The following is a 26,186-nucleotide window of genomic DNA, read 5'->3' as shown; positions in this document are numbered from 1 at the left end:
TACCCCGAGAAGGACAAGGGCAGCAGGCGCATGGGAACACCACCACTCCAAGTTTCCCTCCAGGTCGCACACCATCCTGACTTGGAAATATATAGGCCGTTCCTTCATCGACACGGTCAAAAATCCTGGAACTCCCTCCCCAACAGCACTGTGGAACTACCTTCACCACACGGGCTACAGCAGTTCAAGTGCATAAGAACATAATAAGAGGAGTAGACCATGTGGCTCCTCGAGCCTGCTCTGTCATTCAATGAGATAAAGGTTGATCTTCTCCACTTTTCTGCACTATCCCCAAAACTCTTGATTACCTTAATATTCAAAAATCTATTGATCTCTGTCTAATATCTCAGAAAGACTGAACCTCCTGGAGTAAAAAATTCCAAAGATTCACCACCCTCTGAGTGAAGAAATTTCTCCTCATCTCAGTCCTAAATGGCTGACCCCTTATCCTGAGACTGTGACCCCTGGCTCCAGACTCCCCAGCCCGGGGAAAACATCCTCCCTGCATCTACCCTGTCAAGCCCTGTAAGAATTTTGTAAGTTTCAATGGGATCACCTCTCATTCTTCTAAACTCTAGAGAATATAGGCCTAGTCTGCTCAATCTCTCCTCATAGGACAATCCCCCCATCCCAGGAGTCAGTCTGGTGAACCTTCCTTGTACTCCCTCAATGGCAAGTACATCCTTCCTTAGGTAAGGATACCAAAATTGTACACAATACTCCAGGTTGTGAAGGCAGTGGCTCACTGCTACCTTTGCAAGGTCAATTAGGGATGTGCAATAAATGCCGGCCTTGTCAGCGACGCCCACATCCCATGAATGAATTTTTTTTTTTTAAATCCCATCTGCTCGACCGATGCTAGGGTCTTGGTGTTAAGGCAGCCCTCAACTGGCTGATGGTCCTTGCAGTTCGGGGCCTTTAAAGGAGCATACCACTTCAAGGTACAGCACGTGCTGGAGAGTGACGGCTTTGAAGAGGGTGACTAGAATGGACATCACCAAGGTCCAGGTCGCTGATTGGAGCGTGGGCAGGTACAGCAGGAGCGGCGAGGTCGGGGCGAAGGAGCGGCGAGAGATTGTAGAGTGACTTGATCTCGGCCCAGGAGAGGCGAGGGCCCAGGGGCAGCACGGGCCAGCCCACACTGCGATATATGTGCGCACTAGGTCCGTGCAGCAGAGCTGGTCTCCACTCGTCTTGGTTAATCCTTGCCACTGGACCAAGACCTAGCTCAGTCAAGCCCGTGTGGTGGCTGGTGTGCAACAGCCACATGTTAAAAAAATCCACGCACAGGCATCTTCCACCCTTCAACATGTAGTTCGGACCTGGAATATTAGGTCCTTCATTGAATGACGTGAATAGCACGTTTAGCGAGTTGGTCTTACCGCAGGTAAAGGGTACACAGCTAGATAGGGAATGGAAGGCCAACAGGAAGAGCAGTGCAAGGAAGGTAGTGCAGGGGTCCCCTGCGGTCATCCCTTTGCAAAACAGATACACCGCTTTGGGTACTGTTGAGGGGGATGACTCATCAGGGGAGAGCAGCAGCAGCCAGGTTCATGGCACCGTGGCTGGCTCTGCTGCAAAGGAGTGCAGGAAAAAGAGTGGGAGAGCAATAATGATAGGGGATTCGATTGTAAGGGGAACAGATAGGTGTTTCTGTGGCCGCAACCAAGACTCCAGGATGGTATGTTGCTTCCCTGGTGCAATGGTCAAGGATGTCTCGGAGCGGGTGCAGGACATTCTGAAAAGGGAGGGTGAACAGCCAGTTGTCATGGTGCATATAGGTACCAACGATATATAGTAAAAAACGGGATGAGGTCCTACGAGACGAATTTAAGGAGCTAAATTTAAAAGTAGGACCTCAAAAGTAGTAATCTCAGGATTGCTACCAGTGCCACGTGCTAGTCAGAGTAGGAATCGCAGGATAGCTCAGATGAATACGTGGCTTGAGCAGTGGTGCAGCAGGGAGGGATTCAAATTCCTGGGGCATTGGAACCGGTTCTGGGGGAGGTGGGACCAGTACAAACCGGACGGTCTGCACCTGGGCAGGACTGGAACCAATGTCCTCGGGGGAGTGTTTGCTCGTGCTGTTGGGGAGGAGTTAAACTAATATGGCAGGGGGATGGGAACCAATGCAGGAAGGCAGAGGGAAACAAAATGGAGACAGAAGCAAATGACAGAAAGGAGAGGAGGAAAAGTGGAGGGCAGAGAAACCCAAGGCAAAAAACAAAAAGGGCCACTGTACAGCAAAATTCTAAAGGGTCAAAGTGTAATAAAAAGGCAAACCTGAAAGCTCTGTGCCTCAATGCGAGGAGTATTCAGAACCCAGAAGAGGGCTCTGAGCTATTTAGAGTGAGTGAGAGCTCAGATGAACAGGACCCCAAGAAAGAATGCAAAAGGCAGGAGGCAACAGAGCAGAGTAGCACTGGGGTAAGTGTAAACCACAAGGTGATAGGAAGGGACAATATGTATGAATATAAAGGGGCTGCAGGAGGGGTCAAAACTAAAAATCATGGTTTAAAAACTGGTATTAAAACACTCTATCTAAACGCACGCAGCATTCGAAATAAAGTAAATGAGTTGACGGCACAAATCATTACAAATGGGTATGATTTGGTGGCCATTACAGAAACGTGGTTGCAGGGTGGCCAAGTCTGGGAATTAAACATACAGGGGTATCTGACAATTCGGAAGGATAGGCAAGAAGGGAAAGGAGGTGGGGTAGCTCTGTTAATAAAGGATGATATCAGGGCAGTTGTGAGAGATGATATTGGCTCTAATGAACAAAATGTTGAATCATTGTGGGTGGAGATTAGAGATAGTAAGGGGAAAAAGTCACTGGTGGGCGTAGTTTATAGGCCCCCGAATAATAACTTCACGGTGGGGCGGACAATAATCAAGGGAATAATGGAGGCATGTGAAAAAAGAACGGCAGTAATCATGGGGGATTTTAACCTACATATCGATTGGTCAAATCAAATCGTACGGGGTAGCCTGGAGGAGGAATTCATAGAATGCATACAGGATTGTTTCTTAGATCAGTATGTTACAGAACCTACAAGGGAGCAAGCTATCTTAGATCTGGTCCTGTGTAATGAGTCAGGAATAATAAACGATCTCCAAGTAAAAGATCCTCGGAATGAGTGATCACAGTATGGTTGAATTTGTAATACAGATTGAGGGTGAGGAAGTCGTGTCTCAAACGAGCGTATTATGCTTAAACAAAGGGGACTACAGTGGGATGAGGGCAGAGTTGGTTAAAGTAGACTGGGAACACAGACTAAACAGTGGTACAATTGAGGAACAGTGGAGGACTTTTAAGGAGCTCTTTTAAAGTGCTCAACAAAAATATATTCCAGTGAAAAAGGGCGGTAAGAGAAGGGATAACCAGCCGTGGATAACCAAGGAAACAAAGGAGAGTATCAAATTAAAAACCAATGCGTACAAGGTGGCCAAGGTTAGTGGGAAACTAGAAGATTGGGAAAATTTTAAACGACAGCAAAGAATGACTAAGAAAGCAATAAAGAAAGGAAAGATAGATTACGAAAGTAAACTTGCGTAAAACATAAAAACAGATGGTAAACGCTTTTACCGATATATAAAACCGAAAAGTGTGACTAAAGTAAATGCTGGTCCCTTAGAAGATGAGAAGGGGGATTTAATAATGGGAAATGTGGAAATGGCTGAGACCTTAAACAATTATTTTGCTTCGGTCTTCACAGTGGAAGACACAAAAACCATGCCAAAAATTGCTGGTCACGGGAATGTGGGAAGGGAGGACCTTGAGACAATCACTATCACTAGGGAGGTAGTGCTGGACAGGCTAATGGGACTCAAGGTGGACAAGTCCCCTGGTCCTGATGAAATGCATCCCAGAGTATTAAAAGAGATGGCGGAAGTTATAGCAGATTCATTCGTTTTAATCTACCAAAATTCTCTGGACTCTGGGGAGGTACCAGCGGATTGGAAAGCAGCTAATGTAATGCCTCTGTTTAAAAAGGGGGGCAGACAAAAGGCAGGTAACTCTCGGCCGGTTAGTTTAACATCTGTAGTGGGGAAAATGCTTGAAGCTATCATTAAGGAAGAAATAGCGGGACATCTAGATAGGAATAGTGCAATCAAGCGGACGCAACATGGATTCATGAAGGGGAAATCATGTTTAACTAATTTACTGGAATCCTTTGAGGATATAGTGAGCATGGTGGATAGAGGTGTACCGATGGATGTGGTGTATTTAGATTTCCAAAAGGCATTCGATAAGGTGCCACACAAAAGGTTACTGCAGAAGATAAAGGTACGTGGAGTCAGTGGAAATGTATTAGCATGGATCAAGAATTAGCTGGCTAACAGAAAGCAGAAAGTCGGGATAAATGGGTCCTTTTCGGGTTGGAAATCGGTGGTTAGTGGTGTGCCACAGGGATTGGTGCTGGGACCACAACTGTTTACAATATACAGAGATGACCTGGAAGAGGGGTCAGAATGTAGTGTAACAAAATTTGCAGATGACACAAAGATTAGTGGGAAAGCGGGTTGTGTAGAGGACACAGAGAGGCTGCAAAGAGATTTAGATAGATTAAGCGAATGGGCTAAGGTTTGGCAGATGGAATACAATGTCGGAAAATGTGAGGTCATCCACCTTGGGAAAAAAAACAGTAAAAGGGAATATTATTTGAATGGGGAGAAATTACAACATGCTGAGGTGCAGAGGGACCTGGGGGTCCTTGTGCATGAATCACAAAATGTTAGTTTGCAGGTGCAGCAGGTAATCAGGAAGGCGAATGGAATGTTGGCCTTCATTGCGAGAGGGATGGAGTACAAAAGCAGGGAGGTCCTGCTGCAACTGTACAGGGTATTGGTGAGGCCGCACCTGGAGTACTGCGTGCAGTTTTGGTCACCTTACTTAAGGAAGGATACATTAGCTTTGGAGGGGGTACAGAGACGATTCACTCGGCTGATTCCGGAGATGAGGGGGTTACCTTATGATGATAGATTGAGTAGACTGGGTCTTTACTCGTTGGAGTTCAGAAGGATGAGGGGTGATCTTATAGAAACATTTAAGATAATGAAAGGGATAGACAAGATAGAGGCAGAGAGGTTGTTTCCACTGGTCGGGGAGACTAGAACTAGGGGGCACAGCCTCAAAATACGGGGGAGCCAATTTAAAACCGAGTTGAGAAGGAATTTCTTCTCCCAGAGGATTGTGAATCTGTGGAATTCTCTGCCCAAGGAAGCAGTTGAGGCTAGCTCATTGAATATATTCAAATCACAGATAGATAGATAGATTTTTAACCAATAAAGGAATTAAGGTTTATGGGGAGCGGGCAGGTAAGTGGAGCTGAGTCCACGGCCAGATCAGCCATGATCTTTTTGAATGGCGGAGCAGGCTCGAGGGGCTAGATGGCCTACTCATGTTCCTAATTCTTATGTTCTTATGTTATGTTCTTATGAAACACCTGTGAACTCATCCCTTTTTGGCGTGGAAGCAAGTCATCCTTGATAGGAGGGACCGCCTATGATGATGATAAGTTGGAGTTCAATTACTGTAATAACTTTTTCATTGACAGACTTTCCAAACTGCTAAGATTGTGTGAATTGGCGAGACGATTTGGAGTGACAAGCACAACTTAATTAAATCAACAGGGGGACTATCACGTCCAATATGGTCTGTACAGATCGCTCAGCAATTGATTCACAGCACCATAACAAAGTTCTATCACCTCATAAAACAAACCAACAATTCTACCCCAGTGAGCTTGGAAGCCAAGTCATTGAATATATTCAAGGCTGAGATAGACAGATTGATGAACATAGTCAAGGGTTATGAGGAACAGGCAGGAAAGTGGAGTTGAGGCCATGATTAGATCGGCCATGGTCTTATTGAATAGCGGAGCAGGCTCGAGGGGCCATATGGGCGACTCCTATTTCTTATGTTAGGTATGCTCTTATGATAGTCATAACTTGGAGGCGATGGCGTTCCCATGGAACGTATTGAATTATTACGTGAAATGCTTTGTGCGGTGCTGGGGATGTGACTAGGTGGTGGAGAAACATTCAAGTTTGAATGAGTCAAACCGCTGAGACACCTCATTTACACGCGGCCTTCTTCGGAAATCTTCCACCAATAGTTTTGCGGTGGTGATCTCATTCAGTTAGCAAACTCTCACCTGCTGCCAGTACCTTGCCACTTCTGGCAAATTCAGGGCCTCGCAGAGATAAACCAGATTGAGGACATCCTTCTGAAAGCAGCTGCCTCCAAAGCCTGCAATCGAAAGACACAAAGACTGAATCAAAAGTGACAGCATAAAATACTGAAACTAAATGTACTTCAATGGGGAGGAACTTGCGTGATTCAAAACAAGTAACAAAATGTTAATGGCGACAACAATGGGACATAGGATAGATAAATCTCTAGTACATGATGGTTTCCATCCCAAGGTATTAAATATAGGTGAGGAAATTGCAGAAATGCTAGTCATAATCTTTCCAAGCTCTCTTGATTCAGGAGTTGAGCCATTTGATTGTAAATTTGCTAATATCAGTACAATATATATATATTTTTTGGAATAAAAGGGTAGGAGAGAGGGGAAATCAGGTAACTGAATAAATTTGAATATATGTAAGGGGGAGATACACAGATTTTTGAACACTAAGCGAGTCAAGGGTTATGGGGAGCGGGCAGGGAAGTGGAGTTGAGGCCAAGATCAGATCAGCCATTATCTTATTGAATGGCGGAGCAGGTTCGAGGGGCCAAATGGCCTACTCCTGCTCCTATCATGTTCTTATGTAACTACAGGCTTTTCAGTTTAATGTCAGTTGTGGGGAAACTGCTATAATCAGTCATTAGGGACAGAGCAACTGAGCACGTGAACAAATATGAGCTGATTGGAGAAAGCCAGCATGGCATTGTTAGAGACAAGTTACGACTGACTAATCCAGCTGAATTTTTTGAGGAGGTCTCTAAGATAGTTAAGGGAGTATATCTGTGGAAATTAGTGATATGGCTTTGCAAAAGACATTCGATAAGATTTCACACAAGGAATTGTTGGCAAACAAAATACCTTTTGACTTGGGTTGGGAGCTAGGTGATGGAGAGTGGGGTTAAAGGGCAGACAGTCTGATTGACAGGATGTGATGAATAGTGCTCCCCCAGGGATCTGCTCAGAGACCTCAAATTTACACCACATTTATTAATGACTTCGATGAAGGAATAGAATTTGATAGAAAGCTTGCAGATGACACCAGGTTAGGAGTGACAGCAAGTAGTGTAGGTGAGAGCAGGAAGTTGAAGGGGCTGAGGCGGATCACGTGAGTGGGCACAACTGTAGCAAATGGAGTTCAATGTGGCCAAGTATGACGTCATCCACTGCGGACCCAAGAAAGATACAATCGGAGTATTTTCTATATGGTGAGAAACTAGGAACTGAATTGTAGAGGAACACAGAGACTTGGGAGTCCAAGTACACAAGTTAAAAGTTAGTAGATTGATACAAAAATCAATCCCAGCGCCAGCCCTGGCTCATTTCCCATACCTCGGGAGCCTATGGTCAACAAGGGCAGACATGGACAACTAGGTCCAACACCGCCTTCAGTGCACCAGCGCAGCCTTCAGTCGCCTGAGGAAGAGTGTGTTTGAAGACCAGGACCTCAAATCCAGCATCAAGCTTATGGTCTCAACAGGGCAGTAGTGATACCCGCCCTCCTATATGGCTCAGAGACATGGACCATATACAGCAGACACCTCAAAAGCGCTGGAGAAGTACCACCAGCGCTGTCTCCAGAAGATCCTGTAAATCCACTGGGAGGACAGACGCACCAACATCAGTGTTCTCGACCAGGTTAACATCCCCAGCATCGAAGCACTGACCACACTCGATCAGCTGCGTTGGGCGGGCCACATCATCCACATGCCCGACACGAGACTCCCAAAGCAAATGCTCTACACAGAGCTCCAACATGTCAAGCGAGCCACAGGAGGGCAGAGGAAAGGCTTCAAGGACATTCTCAAAGCCTCCTTGACAGAGTGCAACATCCCCACCGGCACCTGGGAATCCCTGGCCCAAGACCACCCAAAGTGGAGGAAGAGCATCCGGGAGGACGCCGAGTACCTCGAGTCCCATCGCCGAGAGCATGCAGAAATCAAGTGTAGACACCGGAAGGAGCGTGCGGCAATCCAGACTCCCCACCAACCCTTTCCTTCAACCACTGTCTGTCCCGCCTGTGACAGAGACTGTAGGTCCCGCATTGGATTCCTCAGTCACCGGAGAACTCAGTTTTAGAGTGGAAGCAAGTCTTCCTCGACTCCGAGGGACTGCCTGTGATGATGAGTGGGTAGCACCCTCTCGCCTCCACGTCAGAAAGTCGTGGGGTTTAAGTCCCACTCCAGAGTTTGAGCACAGAAATCCAGGCCGACACTGCAGTACCGAGGGAATGCTGCACTGTTGGAGGTGCTGTCTTTCGGATGAGACGTTAAACAGACACTCCGTCTGCTCTCTCAGGTGGACGTAAAAGATCCCGTGGCCACTACTAGAAGAGCAGGGTAACTGCTCCTGAAGCATTGCTTGCAAGGCGTTTGCTACTAAAAATGTGTCCATGGGCTAAAATGGCATTGCTGATTGATGTTCATAGGATCTTGCTGAACATAAATGGTTACGTTTCCGACACTACATTTTTTAAAAGTACATCATTGTCCGTGAAGCACTTTGGGATGGCCTGAGGTCATGAAAGGCGCTATAGAAATTCAGTTAAGTTGCTTCAAATTTGTTTATGCTTATATAAAAAGGAGAGACACACTGGGTGCAAAAAAGATTTACAAAGATGATACCAAAACAGAGAGGTAATAACCAATCAGGAAAATTTGAACAGGCTGGAGGGTCTTTTCCCTAGAAAAGAGAAGGCTGAGGGGTGACCTGATACAGGTTGTTAAAATTATGAAAGGGTTTGATAGTGTAGACAGAGAAAAGATGTTCCCACTTGTGGGGCATGCTAAACTAGGACCAATCAATATAAGATAGTCACCAATAAGGAACCCAGGAGAAATTTCTTTACCCAGAGAGTGGTGAGAATGTGGAACTCGCTGCCACAGGGAGTGGTTGAGATGAACAACATAGATACATTCAAGGGGAGGCTTCAACCACTGTCTGTCCCACCGGTGACAGGGACTGCATTTCCTGTATTGGACTGTTCAGCCACCTGAAAACTCACTTCTGGAGTGGAAGCAAGTCTTCCTCGATTCCGAGGGACTACCCATGATGGAGGAGGTAAACACATGGAGGAGAAAGGAATAGAACTAGACGTCAAGGGCGAGATGAAGAGGAGTGTGAGGGAGGGTCAAGTGGAGTATAAACACCGGCACCGAGCGATTGGGCCGGATGGCCCGTTTCTGTGTTGTAGATGGCGTGTAACCAGATTCTTACCGACGCTGGCCTTAAGGAACTTGCTTCCAATCCTTTGGTCGGTGCCGATAGCATGGGCCACTTCCTCCACGTCGGCACCCGTCGCCTCGCAGAGGGCACTGATGGAGTTAATGCTGCTGATTCGCTGGGCGAGGAACGCATTGGCAGCCTAGGGAAGGGGGCGGGTAATGGTCGGGGGTTGGGTTGGGAGGGGAGGAGGAAACACAAGGATCTTTGATTAAACGTGACATTTCGCACAGCGAGTTGGTCTCGATAAATAACAGCTAGTGCGCAGATTCAACAATTAATCAAGAGGGAGAATGGAATGTTGGCCTTTATCTCGAGGGGATTGGACCTCGCTGCTGATCATTTGACACATCCAGCAAACAAGGCCTACAATACCCCAACTCAACGTACTCCGACACCCAAATGCAATTCCACCTTGAATACCAAGCTTCATCCCATCTGTAAACCCATCACCCCCTGTGCTCGCTGCCCTGTGTCCTAACTTGCACCTAGTCCCGTTCACCCATCACCCCCTGTGCTCGCTGCCCTGTGTCCTAACTTGCACCTAGTCCCGTTCACCCATCACCCCCTGTGCTCGCTGCCCTGTGTCCTAACTTGCACCTAGTCCCGTTCACCCATCACCCCCTGTGCTCGCTGCCCCGTGTCCTAACTTGCACCGAGTCCCGTTCACCCATCACCCCCTGTGCTCGCTGCCCTGTGTCCTAACTTGCACCGAGTCCCGTTCACCCATCACCCACTGTGCTCGCTGCCCCGTGTCCTAACTCGCACCAAGTCCCGCTCACCCATCACCCCCTGTCCTAACTCGCACTGCATCCCGCTCACCCATCACCCCGTGCTCGCTGCCTCGTGTCCTAACCCGCACCAAGTCCCGCTCACCCATCACCCCCTGAGCTCGCTGACCTACATTGGCTCCTGGTTAAGCCATGCCTCGATTTCAAAATTCTCATCCTGGTTTTCAAATCCCTCCATGGCCTTGCCCCTCCCTATCTCTATAATCTCCTCCAGCCCCACAATCCTCCGAGGTGTCTGTGCTCCTCTAATTCTGCCCCCTTGAGCATCCCTGATTTTAATCGCTCCACCATTGGTAGCCGTGCCTTCTGTCGCCTCGGCCCTTAGCTCCAGAATTTCCTCTCTAAACCTGGGTCATTGAATATATTTAAGGTGGAGATGACAGATTTTTGAACGATAGGGGAGTTGAGGGATATGGGGAGCGAGCAGGGAAGTGGAGCTGAGGCCAAGATCAGATCAGCCATGTTCTTATTGAATGGCGGAGCAGGCTCGAGGGGCCAAATGGCCGATTCCTGCTCCTTATTTCTTATGTTCTTATTTTCTAACCTTTCCACTTCTCTACCGCTCTCTCCTCCTTGAAGACGCTCCTAAAACCTGCCTTTGTGACCAAGCTTTTGGTCACCTGCCCTAATTTCTCCTTATGCGGCTCGGTGTCAAATTTTTTCATCTCATAATATTCCTGTGAAGCGCTTTGGGATGTTTCGCTACTTTAAAGGCGTTATATAAATACAAGTTGTTGATGTAAAGTCCAAGTCTGCATGGTTTTGAAACGCAAGGAACATAGGAATAGGCCATTCGGCCCCTCTGAGCCTGCTCCGCTATTCAGTTAGATCATGGCTGAGCGCTCTCTCAACCCCAGTTACCTGCCTTTGCTGCATATCCCCCAATAGCCATCGCCAACAAATCAATCTATCAATGTCAGTATTGAAATTTTCAATTGACCCCCAGCCTTTGGGGAAGAGGGAGATTTACACTACCTTGTACCTTGCTTCCTGATTTCACTCCTCAACGGAGTGACTCGGTTTTAAGATGTGCCTCCTTTTACTGGATTCCGTCGCCCCTCCACCCCGCCCACGCATGCCCCGTGTAAGAACATAAGAAATAGGAGCAGGAGTAGGCCATAAGGCTCCTCGACCCTGCTCCGCCATTTAATACGATCATGGCTGATCCGATCATAAACTCAGGTCCACTTCCCCGCCCGCTCCCCATAACCCTTTATCGCTCAAGAAACTGTCTATTTCTGTCTTAAATTTATTCAATGACCCAGCTTCCACAGCTCTCTGAGGCAGTGAATTCCACAGATTTAAAACCTTCAGAGAAGAAATTCGTCCTCATCTCAGTTCTAAATGGGCGGCCCCTTATTCCAAGATCATGCCCCTTAGTTCTAGTCTCCCTCACCAGTGGAAACATCCTCTCTGCATCCACCTTGTCAATGTTTCGATAAGATCACCTCTCATTCTTCTGAATTCCAATGAGTAGAGGCCCAACCTACTCAACCTTTCCTCATAAGTCAACCCCCTCATCCCCGGAATCAACCTAGTGAACCTTCTCTGAACTGCCTTCACAGCAAGTATATCCTTTCGTAAATATGGAAACCAAAACTGTATGCAGTATTCCAGGTGTGGCCTCACCAATACCCTATATAGCTGTAATGAGACTTCCCTGCTTTTATACTCCATCCCCTTTGCAATAAAGACCAAGATACCATTGGCCTTCCTGATCACTTGCTGTACCTGCATACTATCCTTTTGTGTTTCATGCAAAAGTACCCCCAGGTCCCGCTGTACTGCAGCACTTTGCAATCTTTCTCCATTTAAATAATAACTTGCTCTTTGATTTTTTTTCTGCCAAAGTGCATAATCTCACACTTTCCAACATTATGCTCCATCTGACAAATTCTTGCCCACTCACTGAGCCTGTCTGTGTCCTCCTGCAGCCTCCTCACATATTGCTGACAATACAAAGATGGGAGGAAGGACAAACTTGGCTATGTTACACTCAGTCCACTTCTTCCAAGTCGTTAATATAGATTGTAAATAGTTGGGGTCCCAGCACTGATCCCTGCGGCACCCCACTAGTTACTGATTGCCAACCAGAGAATGAACCATTTATCCCGACTCTCTGTTTTCTGTTAGTTAGCCAATCCTCTATCCATGCTGATATATTACCCCCAACCCCGTGAACTTTTATCTTGTGCAGTAACCTTTTGTGTGGCACCTTGTCAAATGCCTTCTGGAAGTCCAAATACATCATATTCACTGGTTCCCCTTTATCCACCCTGTTCGTTACATCCTCAAAGAACTCCAGCAAATTTGTCAAACATGACTTCCCCTTCATAAATCCATGCTGACTTTGCCTGACCGAATTTTGCTTTTTCTACCCTACGAAATCATTTGGCGAACACAGGACAACAAATAGATTGTTGTGCTCCGGAAAGAGAACTGGATAAAAACTTGAAGGGAAGAAATTTACAGGGCTACGAGCAAAGAGATTAATTGGATAGCTCTACCAAAGAGCCAGCATAGGCACGATGGGACGAATGGCCCCTTTCTAGATTCTATGATGGGGTTTCAGATTCCAGCCCCAAGACAAGACAGCAGTCCGATCCCTCGGGGACCCCAGTTTAAAAGCCACATATGCCCTAGCACCAGACGACGTACCAGTTTCGAGAGCTCCGATGACCAGGTATTGGTTGTAATGATCTTGTTCTCCGGGACCCAATGTTCATAGATACTTTTGAGGGCCAGAATGGCCTTTTGACCTTCAGGCGTCTCGTCTCCACCAATCAAAACTCTGTCCGGATTTTTGAGATCAGCAATCGCCGTTCCTTCAGCCAGAAACTCTGGATTGGAGAGCACCTTGAGGTACAAATATTCACACACATCAGTACACAGAGCAACATTGAACTCTCTCTCAGGGTCGAAATAGGTTGGGCAGGACCAGGGGCCACAAATGAAAGTTGTATGGGGCTTGATCTAGGTTAGAGGTCAGGAGGTGGTTCTTTTTCCAGAGAACAGTAGACCTCTGGAACACGCTGCCGTTCCAAGTGGTGGATGCAGACTCACTGAGTTCCTTCGAACGAAAGCTGGATTTGTTTCTGGCTGCAGCAGAGATCACCTCTTACAGAAGGTCGATACTGCAGGGAATTTAATGACCAGAGTGATCTCCTGGACTAGTTTCGATCACCGAGATGGGTCGGAGAGGAATTTCCCAGATTTCTTTCCCCAAACTGGCCTGGGTTTTTTTTTTTAAATCTGTTTTTTTTGCCTCTCCCAGGAGATGGAAACATAGAAAATAGGTGTAGGAGTAGGCCATTCGGCCCTTCGAGCCTGCATCACCATTCATAGAAACATAGAAAATAGGTGCAGGAGTAGGCCTTTCAGCCCTTCGAGCCTGCACCACCATTCATAGAAACATAGAACCATAGAAACATAGAAAATAGGTGCAGGAGTAGGCCTTTCAGCCCTTCGAGCCTGCACCACCATTCAATGAGTTCATGGCTGAACATGCAACTTCAGTACCCCATTCCTGCTTTCTCACCATACCCCTTGATCCCCCTAGTAGTAAGGATTACATCTAACTCCTTTTTGAATATATTTAGTGAATTGGCCTCAACAACTTTCTGTGGTAGAGAATTCCACAGGTTCACCACTCTCTGGGTGAAGAAGTTTCTCCTCATCTCGGTCCTAAATGGCTTACCCCTTATCCTTAGACTGTGACCCCTGGTTCTGGACTTCCCCAACATCGGGAACATTCATCCTGCATCTAACTTGTCCACTTTACCCGTCCATCATTGTCCGTATGTTCATTATGGCCGTTTTTGAGGTGGTGTCACCGCCCGAGGGCTGATTTTAGCGCCGGGCGATGGGTGCCACCTCAAACTGCCAAATTCAGTTTTTACGCCCAATGAGAGCGCAGCGCTAAAATGTGACATTGCACACTCATCCTTGGGCACCAACGGGGTGGGCGCTCAGGACGCAGACCGAATTTCCCGACGGAAGGCTGCCGGCATGCGAGCTGGAAAAACGGGGAGAAAAAAAAAAACTTCTCCGTCCCACGCCCACACGCCCCACTGGTGCGGCCAATAAATACATGCCATGATAAAGAAAGAGAAAAACTTACCTTGCTCGCCGAACGATCCGGGATCCCCCCGGTGTTATGACTGCTCTTGGCAGGCAGCTCGAACGCCTGCCCGTTAGGCCACCGCACAAAGCAAATATTGTGGCAGCGGCACTGAGGGGGCGTTGCGCGTTGGATGACATCACCACGTGGGTGGCGTTAGAGGGCACAGCGTTACCTCTTGGTGCCTCCAACAACTCCATTTCCACGGAGGCCTTTGCAGCCCGTCCGTCGCCGGCGTCATCAAGGGAATTTCATCTCCGAGAACTTTGTACACAAGTTCTGGTGCCTAGAATCTACTGTAACCGGATAAATTCTCCCGAGATGACCAGCTGAAGCTGGGCTTTATTATCGAGAGGACTGAAATACAAGGGGGGGGGGGTAGAGGTTATGCTGCAGCTATACAACTGTACAGCCACCAAAGAACTCACTTCAGGAGTGGAAGCAAGTCTTCCTCGATTCCGAGGGACTGCCTACGATGATGATGATACAAAGCCCTGGATAGACTACACCTGGAAGTGCTGTGTTCAGTTCCGGAGACCACGGGACCGAAATTCAGGCACGCCAGGAAGCTGGCGCACCAATGTTTTCCTGCCTGGTTTCACCGCCGGGAGCGAGGAGCGATTTTCGGGACTTTGTACTTTTTTTTTTAAAAAAAATGTCGGACCGGAAGTCGATTGTCGTGGGGGCGGAAATGCGGCGGCAAGTCCTGCTGAGGGGCGGGACCGAGTGTCCGCCGCTGTCACGCAGCGGTGGTGACGTCACAGCACGCGTGCGTCATCACGCTCTCTCCCCTCCGTTAAAAGGGGAAAGAATCGGGGATTTTTTTTTTTTAAAAAAGCTTCGGCCGGGCCAGTGGCCTGGCACCTAAGAGGCAGTGTGGCACTCCCTCAGCACTGCACTGGGAGTGTTAGTCTAGATTTTTGTGCTCAAGTCTCTGGAGTGGGACCTGAACCCACAACCTTCTGACTCAGAGGCAAGAGCGCTACCCACTGAGCCACTGAGGAGTTGTAGGTTTGGGAGTAGAGTTTACTCTAGTGTGGAAGAGGTGCCAATACATCTTGATAATCCCCAAGAGTGAAGCCGGTGAACAGAATCAGTGATCAGAGTTTCAGTGGGCAGCGCTCTCGCCTCGGGAGTCAGAAGGTTGTGGATTCAACTCCCGCTCCAGAGAGTGGAGCACAAAACCTAGGCCGGCACCCCACTGCAGTGCTGAGGGAGTGCGCCACTGTCGGAGGTGCCGTCTTTCGGATGACAAGTTACACCCAGGCTCCGCCTGCCCTCTCAGGTGGAGGCAAGAGATACCATGGAACTATTTCGAAGAGGAGGAGGAGGGGGAGTTCTCACCAGTGTCCTGGTCAATAATTATCCCTCAGCCAAAAAAAAAAACCCAAGAGATTGTGTGTTATTTATCACATTGCTGTTCGCGAGATCGCGGGCGGAGGAGCGGCGAATGAGGGTACGGGGGCCCCAGAAGAGCCAAGGGCCCAGGGGCAGCACGGGCCCAGCCCACACTGCGATATGTGTGCGCACTAGGTCCGTGCAGCAGAGCAGGTCTCCAGTCGTCCTGGTAAACCCTTGCCACTGGACCAAGTCCATGTGGTGGCTGGTGTGCAATGGTCACCACACGTTAAAAAAATCATCGCACAGGCATCTTCCACCTCTGGAGTTCAGGACTGGAATATCGGGTCCTTCACTGAAACATGTGTGAACTGATCCCTTTTGGTGTGGAAGCAAGTCATCCTCGTTTCAGGGACCGCCTATGATGGATGATGGTTTGTGGGAGCTTGCTGTGCGCAAATTGGCTGCTGAGTTTCCTACATCATAAACAAATGGGGACGACACTTCAAAACGTGCTTCACTGATTGTAAAGCGCGTTGGGACATCCTGAGGCCATGAAACGACTTTTTCCTCACACACACACACACACACACACACACACACACGGACAAAATAAATCGGGCGTCAAAATGCAACCGGTGACCAGGGCTCAGGAGTTTCTGCGGCAGTGAATCGCGAGACAAACCCTGTCCGCACGTGCTCTCCTACCTGAAGGTTCAGGCTGGGCTTGGTGTTGGCGTTGAATATCCTGCGGATGCTCTCGGCCGCCCTCACCGGCACCGTGCTTTTTTCCACCACTATCTTGCCGCCGTTGCCCACCTCCGCTATCCGCCGGGCACAAGCCTCGATGTACTTCAGGTCCGCAGCACGGCCCTTGCCAATCCCGAAGGTCTTTGTGGGAGTATTTACCTATTTGGAACCACCATAGGAGGGAAGGGAAAAGATCAGACGATTTAACAAGCACCTTTAAAAAAGGTGCTTGGATGGGCATTTGAAGTGTCGTAACCTGCAGGGTTACGGACCTCGAGCTGGTAATTGGGTTAACCACTTGTTGGCCGGCGCAGACGCAAATGGTAAGTACTGCAGGGAATCGAATACGGCCAGGGCGTTCTTCTGGACTAGTTTCGATCGCCTGGATGGGTCGGTGAGGAATTTTCCCAGATTTTTTTCCCCCCAATTGGCCTGGGTTTATATCTGGTTTTTGCCTCTCCCAAGAATTCACATGGCTCCGGTTGGGGTGGAGTGTAGAATGTTTTAGTGTAAGGGGTGTCGCAGTGGTGTGGGGGGCGGGCTGGTTGGGCTGGGTGCTCTTTGCCTTTCCACCATCATTCATAGGTTTATATGTAACCTTCGGGGCTGCTGACCGAGGGCCGTGCGGCTCTTTGTCGGCCAGCGCGGACGCGATGGGCCGGACTGGCCTCATTCTGCGCTGTAAATTTCTATGTTTCTATGATTGACATGGACAAAGGCATTAAGGGATATGGAGCAAAGCCAAAGGTAGGTCATGGATCGGCCATGATCTCATTGAATGGCAGGAACAGGCTCAAGGGGCCCAAAGGCCTCCTCCTGTTCCTATGTTCCCAATGAAGGTGCGTTTCCTCAGCAATTGGTTAAGTCTTAGCTGGTGTGCTGTGTCCAATTCTGGGCACCACACTTTAGGAAGGGTGTCATGGCCTTGGAGAGGGTGCAGAAGAGAATTACTAGAATGGTACCAGGGATGAGGGACTTCAGTTATGTGGAGACTGGAGAAGCTGGGGTTGTTCTCCTTGGAGCAGATTTGGTAGAGGTGTTCAAAATCACAAATGGTTTTGCCAAGATTAAATAAGGGGAAACGGTTTCCATTGGCAGCTGGGTGGGTAACCAAAGATTTAAGGTGATTGGCAAAAGAACCAGAGGCAACCTATTTTCTTATAAAGTGAGTTGTGATCAGGAATGCACTGCCTGAAAGAAAGAGCGGTAGAAGCAGATTCAATAGTAATTTTCAAAAGGGAATTGGATAAATACTTGAAGGGGAAACATTTTACAGGGCTATGGGGAGAGAGAAGCCAGAGAGGTGACCTGATCAAGATTGTGAAGAGTAGACATAGAGAGGACGTGGGGGAGACTAAAACTGGAATAAATAAAGGGCCCTGGTGAGACCGCACCTGGAGTATTGTGTACAGTTTTGGTCTCCTTACCTAAGGAAGGATATACTTGCCATAGAGGGAGTGCAACAAAGGTCACCAGACTGATTCCTGGGATGGGGGGGCGTGGGGGGGTTCCTATGGAGGAGAGATTGAGTAGACTAGAACCATATTCTCTAGAGTTTAGAAGAATGAGAGGTGATCTCATTGAAACATACAAAATTCTTACAGGGCTTGACAGGGTAGATGCAGGGAGGATGTTTCCTCTGGGCTGGGGAGTCTAGAACCAGGGGTCACAGTCTCAGGATAAGGGGTCGGCCATTTAGGACTGAGATGAGGAGAAACTTCGTCACTCAGAGGGTGGTGAATCTTTGGAATTCTCTGCCCCAGAGGGCTGTGGAGGCTCAGTCCGTGAATATATTCAAGACAAAGATCAATAGATTTTGGTATATTAAGGCAATCAAGGGATATGGGGATTGTGCAGGAAAGTGGAGTTGAGGTCGAAGGTCAGCCACGATCTGATTGAATGGCGGAGCAGGCTCGAGGGGCCATATGGCCTACTCATATTTCTTATGTTCTTATATAAGGTCGTCGCTAATAAATCGAATGGGAAATTCACCCAGAGAGTGGCGAGACTCCCTACTGCAAGGTGTGGTTGAGGTGATCAGCATGGATGCATTTAAGGGGAGAAAGGAATAGAAAGATATGCTGATGGGGTGAGAGGAAGTAAACAGGGTTAACTGTCCCCAGAACAAGTACAAAGGTAATTGGACCTCCAGTATTACTTCACTCCTGGCTCACGGGGAAGAGAGAGAGCAGCAGCAGCACGAGGAGAGGAAGTTCAGAACCTCTGAGCCAGGAACTGGAAACACGCCCAAGGACAATCATTAAAAATATTAAACGTGCTCACCGATATAAAGATCAGATCAGCCTCTTTAATTGCACTGTCGATGTCAGTGGAGAAGAAGAGATTCCTCCCACGGCAGGACTCCACCACTTCCTGAAGACCTGGCTGCGTGTAACATTGGAAGACACACGTATTAATTCGCATTCTAAAAATCACGGGTTATTTTTACATTAGTGATTATAAGCACTCAATATCTCCCAGTGACTCGATTGGTATAGTAACTGTCCCAATGCCAAGACATGTGGAAAGAAAGCGAACGAGAGTGAGAACCAGAGCAAGAGCGAGTGCGAGAATGAGAGAGAAAGAAAAACATGCATTTAAATAGTGTCTTTCACAACCACCAGGCATCCCAAAGTGCCTTACATCCAATGAAGTGTAGTCACTGTTGTAATGTAGTAAATTCAGCGGCCAATTTGTGCACAGCAAGCTCCCATAATCAGCAATGTGACAACAACCAGAAAATCTTTTTTTTGTGATGTATGTTGATTGAGGGATAAATATTAGCCCAGTACACCAGGGATAACTCCCCTGCTCGTCTTCGAAATATTACCATGGGATCTTTTACGTCCATCTGAAAGGGCAGACAGGGCTTCAGTTTATCGTCTCATCTGAAAGACAGCACCTCCGACAGTGCAGCGCTCCCTCAGTACGGCCCCTCTGACATTGCAGCGCTCCCTCAGTACTGTCCCTCAGACAGTGCGGTGCTCCCTCAGTACTGTCCCTCAGACAGTGCGGTGCTCCCTCAGTACTGCTCCTCCGACAGTGCACCTCTCCCTCAGCACTGCACTGGGAGTGTCAGCCTAGAGTTTCATGCTCAAGTCTCTGGAGTGGGACTTGAACCCACAACCTTCTGACTCCAAGGCGAGGGTGCTACCCACTGAGCCACAGCTGACATTAGTATGTACAGTCACTGCTTCAACTGTCAGCTTGGATAGTTGCCTTTAAAACCCATCGTTATCAAGCTGAACCTGCCCAATCCACTGTAGAACTTCTGGTTGAGCAACCCAATTACAAAGTCCGACAGGATACAGCCAGGATCTTGTTCAGTTATGGAGTTAATAATAAAGCCTTTTAAACAATCCGAGAATATTTCAAGGCGGCTCATTACGTGCAGCCTAGCTGGAATAAAAGACGACAATTTTTCACAATAGACAGCACATAACTGGAGCTTGCTTTAAACAGCACAGGATAGTTTTTCTGTTATTTATTTATCCCGGTTAACGCCAGTGTTAAAACAGCGGAGACAGAAATTAATTCCCTTCGTCCTCAAGAATCATAGAATGATACAGCCCAGAAGGAGGCCATTCGGCCTATCGTGCCTGCACCGTCCATATAAGCACACACCCCTCAAACTGACAGTGGACATACCAAAATCTAGTCAAGGCTTGGATCAGTTCAATTCAAATTCCAGCATTCTCGAATATCGGATGTGTCATATATCCTACATGGTTACTGCTTGTACTATTACAAGAGGGCACTGCAGTGGGAGACTTGTAGGTTACCTGTACAGGTTTGCCTGGCCTAGCATAAAAGGCAGGCCCCCAGGTGTGATCCTCACTCTGGAGTCACATTAAATGGACTAAGGTCACTACAGTTCAAGCACAACACACTGCCTCATGGAGTCATTATTAGAGCATCCAAGGATAACAGGATCTTTCAAATTAAACTTTTGAGAGAAGATTTGTTTTTAAACAAAAAAGGAAAAGACTAGTTTCATTTAACATGAACATACCAACAATGACGGGCAGGTAAAGACCATCTGATCCATCAAGCCTGTCCCACACAATTGTGATACCTTGTGTCAGAAATCAGAGGTTCAAAAAGTATAAAAACGAACACGGAAGATACTGTATTTAAATCATTGTTCTGAACTGGAGCCGAAATGTCTCCTCAGAATGGTGTTACATGTTGAGACATGCTAATGTTTTGGTACCCTGCTGAGATGTTATAGCATTCTGCACGATGACAAGTTAAGACTTCAACTTTGTTTTTGTATCTTTAAGACAATTTGTTATAGAAAGATTTAGAATGGATGGAAGTTGTGACAGTTAATGTAAACATTTGCTACTTCATAAAGCAGGTAACATTCTGAAGTGAGCAGTTTTCTGGTTTGGCCTCATGGCATCAAAGGCAGGATACGGACGAAAGAGATAAGATACAAATTTCAAAAAACAAACCCTGGGAAGTGTGAACAAGAAAGACATGTGGCCAAGAAAATCAGGAGACATCTTTAGGGCAGGTTCTTGAAACAAGAAATCGAGACAGAGAATTAGGAGCCTTATTGGATAGCACATTTTTTAGGGAAACCTCGATTAGGTCAAAAGGTCTCGTCAATGTCCCATGTCAGGCCCACCCCCTAAAAAAAAGAGAATAAATGTAGCCTAGCCTCCTCAACATTGTTCTCACAAACAGTATGAGGGGAGAGAGAGAAACAGAAGTTTACCTGGTCGAACACTCTTCGAGTGATTCCATGCTTTACCGAAGGAAGCTCTAGACAGGGAAAGAGACTGCAAGCCAGAGAACTGCTCATGTGCACCAGCCATTTGTTGGATCGGGATCGGTATCAACTATCCGTTACTATTGTATGTTTTTGTATATAACTATTGGCCCTGAAATTCCCATCGGAGGTTTCCTTCGGATGAACACCTCCGACCCAAAATTTTTTTGCGTAAGTATCTGGCGGTCCCAGAGGCACCTTCGATTCCGGTCGGAGGTCTTCTTTTCCCGCGCATTGCAGCACGCCCGTCTTCGAGGCACGGACGGAGAAGCTGGAGTTACGTGGGCCTGGACAACCAATCATGGTACAGTATTCTCATTGATAGTAATGGGAACTCCGATTTTACGAGTTCCCATTACTATCAATGAGAATAACCCACTAAAACACCCAAACACAACATAATACATTTTTAAAAAAACACCTCACATATTTAAAATTAAAGTTAATTAAATGTTTGAGAATAAAAAATTTTTTGGGGATTTTATTTTTTAAACTGTGTTTTAATAGGGTTTAAAATAAACTTACCTTAATGGACAGGATTTTTAATTCTAAAAATGTGTGTTTAAATTTAATTTGTGTGTGTTTTAATACTCTTATGCTGGTAAAAGTAGACTATGTGCCTGCTTTCACCAGATGTCAAAGTTTCAAGGGCATTTGCTGGGCAAGTAGCCCAATCTCTCCCGCACGAATGACCTGTCTGCGGGGACGCGTTCAATCGGTCAAGCCTAAACTGGACAGATCGGAAAAGCTGGTTTTTGGCGCATGTGCATTGCGTGCCGAAAACCAGCTTTTTGCGAGGCCTCACCAGGTCCGTACACATTCCGTATAGACCCAGTGGGAGAGCGAGAGCGAGAGCGAGATAGATAGATAGAAATTCCTCTCCAACCCACTTGGGCGATCCAAACTTGGAGATCACTCTGGCCCTGAATGCCCTGTAGTAACTACCTTCTGCAAGAGGCGATATCCGCCCCAGCCAGAAACGAGTCCAGCCCTCGCTTGAATAAATGTTTACCAGTCAGTAATCAAACCTCAAAATGATTTGCAACTTTGAAGTTCGACACAGTTCTCTCAGGACCCAGTACAGTGGGACTGTGCCCCCCCCTTCTTCCCCCCCCCCTACAGAGCGAGAGTGATGGATGCAAGGTGTGGAAGCCCCTTTAGTTGTCCCTGTTTTGCTCTGCGTTTTATTTTTGAACCTCAGAAACAAGCTCAGCAATGGAGAAAGCGAATGAGTTATCACACTGTCTATAACAGATTCCATGGAGCATTATCCAATCATGAGCATTTTAAACTCATTTGCGATTTCATAAAAAAGGTTCACCCATAGGCTTTTCGCCCGCCCCAGGTCCAGTCCTGTCCCCACCGAGGGAAATTGGGTACAAGAATCACATTAACCATCTGTCTATTAATTATTTGTCAATCTACAGCTAATGATATCGACTCATTGGTAGACTTAATGTTTAATCAGAGTCTATGGCACAGAAACAGGCCATTTGGCCCAATGGTCTATGTCGGCGCTTATCTTATCCATTGCAACAGCTGGATTCATTACAACATCTGGAAACTGAAACGACTGTAAACATTTATCTGGTCATTATCACATTGCTGTTTGTGCGCAATTTAGCTGCCGCATTTTCTACATTACAACAGTGACTACACTCCAAAAGTACAAAAGCTGTAAAGTGCTTGGAGACATCCGGTGGTCTTGAAAGGCACGATATAAATCCAAGTCTACCTTTCTTTATGCTCTACATGAGCTTCCTCCCCGCCTCATCAGCATATTCTTCTATTCCTGTCTCCAGCTTCCCCTCAAGTACATCAATGCTATTCGCCTCAACTACTCCTTGTGGTGGTGAGTGCCACATTCTCACCAGTATCTCGGTAAAGATGTTTCTCCTGAATTCCCTACTAGATGTATTAATGACCATCGTGAATCAGGATTCCAAAGTCAATAAATAGTTTGCAGCACGTGGCTTGTTGTCTGACTTCTTTGAAGATTTGACAAAAAAGGGTTATTTCACTAAACTCAGTCATTTGTGGGTATACTCAGGGAGGGTTGGTGATGCGAACTCGGTTCAAACTGGGCGACAAGAGCGTTTAGAGAACCAAACTAGGGCAACATTCAATCTAGGCACAGGCCGAGCGATAAATCACAGACAACTCCTTATGGAGTTTCGGGGAGAGAGGGGGGCTGAATAAATCCTCTTGCTCTTAGATGTATATTTGCTGAGATACTAATTATATATATACACACATATATATAATATATATATATGGATAGGCACTTGAGGGTGGTAAAAGTATCGGGCTCCGGGGACAGAGCGGGGGAATGGGACTGGCTGGATTGCTCTGCAGAGAGCCGACGTGGACCTGACGGGCCGAATGGCCGCCTCCTATGTCCTAATGACTGACTCAAGTGTCACCCGTGGCTCAGTGGGTAACACACTTGCCTCCCGAGTCAGCAGGTCGTGGGTTCAAATCCCACTCCAGAGATTTGAGCACATAATCCAGGCTGCTGTTGGAGGTGCTGTCTTTCAGATGAGTCATTAAACCGAGGTCCTGTCTGCCCTCTCAGGTGGCCGTAAAAGATCCCATGGTGCTATTTCGAAGAAGAGCAAAAGAGCTCTCTCCCCCCCCCCCCACCGCCACCGAGATGTCTGTGCTCCTCTAATTCTGCCCTCTTGAACATCCCTGATTATAACTGCTCAACCATCGGTGGCCGTGCCTTCTGTTGCCTACGCCCAAGCTCTGGAACTCCCTGCCTGAACCGCTCCACTGCTCTTTCCTCCTTCAAAACACTCCTTAACACCTACCTCTTTAACCATCATCAAATTTTTAGTCACATGCGCTAATTTCTACTTACGCAGCTCGGTGTCAAAGTTTTATCTCAATACGCCTATGAAGCTCCATGGGATGCTTCACTGCGTTAAAGGCGCTATATATCTACAAGTTGTTGTTGTTAGAATTTAAACAGCAGCTCACCCAGGCACTCCAAGTTAAGGTGACTGTCTCTATTAATGGAGGCACCGAATTTAAGCAACAGATAACTCGGAACAAGTTCCCACACAACAGATAAGTCAGACCTTGCACCGGTTAACGCAAGATAGCACAAGTCACACAATAGTTAAACCAGAAAGAGTAAACCTCGTGCTGGGAGGTTGGATCACGGTCAGCACAAAAGGAAATAGGACATTTTATAACCAAATAAATCATTTTTACACAAGAGCATAAGAAATAGGAGCAGGAGTAGGCCACTCAACCCCTTGAGCCTGCTCCGCCATTCAATAAGATCATGGCTGATCTTCTACTTCAAATCCACCTTCCCGCACTATCCCTCGATTCCTTTAATATCCAAAAAAATCTAATCGATCTCTGTCTTGAATATACTCAAAGACTGAACTCACCACCCTCAGTGAAGAAATTTCTCCTCGTCTCAGTCCTAAATGACCGACCCCTTATCCTAAGACTTTGACCCCTGGTTCTGGACTCCCTGGGGGAAACATCCTCCCTGCATCTACCCTGTCAAGCCCTGCCAAGAATTTTATAGACTTCAATGAGATCATAGAATCATCGAAATTTTCAGCATGGAAGGAGGCCATTCGGCCCATCGTGTCCACGCCGGCCGACCAAGAGCTATCCAGCCTAATCCCACTTGCCAGCTCTTGGTCCGTAGCCCTGTAGGTTACGGCACTTCACATTTAAAAAATACTTGGATGTGCACTTGGTGAGGGTTTCTGCCTCTACCACCCTTTCAGGCCGTGAGTTCCAGAGCCCCACCACCCTCTGGGTGAAGAAATTTCCCCTCAAATCTCCTCTAAACCTCCCCTAAATTACTTTAAATCTATGCCCCCTGGTTGTTGACCCCTCTGCCAAGGGGAAACAGGTCCTTCCTATCGACTCAATTTTATACACCTCAATAAAGTCTCCACTCAGCCTCCTCTGTTCCAAAGAAAACAAACGCAGCATCAATAATCTTTCCTCATACCCAAAATTCTCTAGTCGAGGCAACATTCTTGTAAATCTCCTCTGCACCCTTTCCAGTGCAATCACATCTTTCCTGTAATGTGGTGACCAGAACTGCACACAGTACTCCAGCTTGGCCTAACCAGTGTTTTATACAGTTCAAGCATAACCTCCGTGCTCTTATATTCCATGCCTAGACTAATAAAGGCAAGTTTTCCATATGCCTTCTTAACCACCTTATCTACCTGGCCTGCTACCTTCAGGTATCTGTGGATCTGTACTCCAAGGTCCCTTTGTTCCTCAACACTTTTCAGTGCCATACCATTTATTAACGCCCCTATTTAAAAAAGGAGGCAGACAAAAACCGGAAACTATAGACCAGTTAGCCCATCTGTTGTTGGGAAAATGCTGGAGTCCATTATTAAGGAAGCAGTTGCGGGACATTCGGAAAAGCATAATTCAATCAAGCAGTGTCAGCATGGTTTTATGAAAGGGAAATCATGTTTGACAAATTTGCTGGAGTTCATTGAGGATGTAATGAGTAGGATGGATTTGACAAGGTGCCATGTAAAAGGTTACTGCACAAGATAAAAGTTCATGGGGTTGGGGGCAATATATTAGCATGGATAGAGGATTGACTAACTAACAGATAACAGAGTCGGGATAAACGGGTAATTTTCCGGTTGGCAAACAGTGACTAGTGAGGTGCCGCAGGGATCGGTGCTGGGTCCTCAACTATTTACAATCTATATTAATGACTTGGATGAAGGAACCGAGTGTAATGTAGCCAAGTTTGCTGATGATACAAAGATGGGTGGGAAAGCAAATTGTGAGGACACAAAAAATCTGCAAAGGGATATAATCAGGTTAAGTGAGTGGGTAAAGATTTGGCATGTGGAGTACAATGTGGGAAAAGGTGAGGTGATCCACTTTGGCAGAAAAATAGAAAAGCAAATTATAATTTAAATGGAGAAAAATTGCAAAGTGCTGCAGTAGAGAGGGACCTGGGTTCCTTGTGCATGAAACACAAA

The 26,186-nt window shown here is 47.0% G+C and overlaps 1 protein-coding gene across 1 annotated transcript in view; it reads right to left on the bottom strand.

Annotated features, from left to right (window-relative positions):
- The window catches only part of LOC139262837 (UDP-glucose 6-dehydrogenase-like), an 87,106-nt gene that overhangs the window by 54,109 nt on the left and 6,811 nt on the right, over window positions 1–26,186 (bottom strand). The window contains exons 3-7 of the mRNA XM_070878011.1: window positions 18,699–18,800; window positions 16,374–16,574; window positions 12,866–13,063; window positions 9,411–9,558; window positions 6,162–6,256 (exon numbers count right to left, since the gene is read on the bottom strand). Of these exons, the coding sequence (XP_070734112.1) occupies window positions 6,162–6,256; window positions 9,411–9,558; window positions 12,866–13,063; window positions 16,374–16,574; window positions 18,699–18,800 (744 nt within the window). The remainder of the gene's footprint in view (window positions 1–6,161; window positions 6,257–9,410; window positions 9,559–12,865; window positions 13,064–16,373; window positions 16,575–18,698; window positions 18,801–26,186) is intronic.

The sequence above is a fragment of the Pristiophorus japonicus genome, chromosome 4, assembly GCF_044704955.1.
Source record: "Pristiophorus japonicus isolate sPriJap1 chromosome 4, sPriJap1.hap1, whole genome shotgun sequence".
NCBI classification, from domain to species: Eukaryota; Metazoa; Chordata; class Chondrichthyes; family Pristiophoridae; genus Pristiophorus; species Pristiophorus japonicus.
Note: the sequence above shows the minus strand (reverse complement) of the source record. Positions and strands in the feature narration are given on the sequence as shown.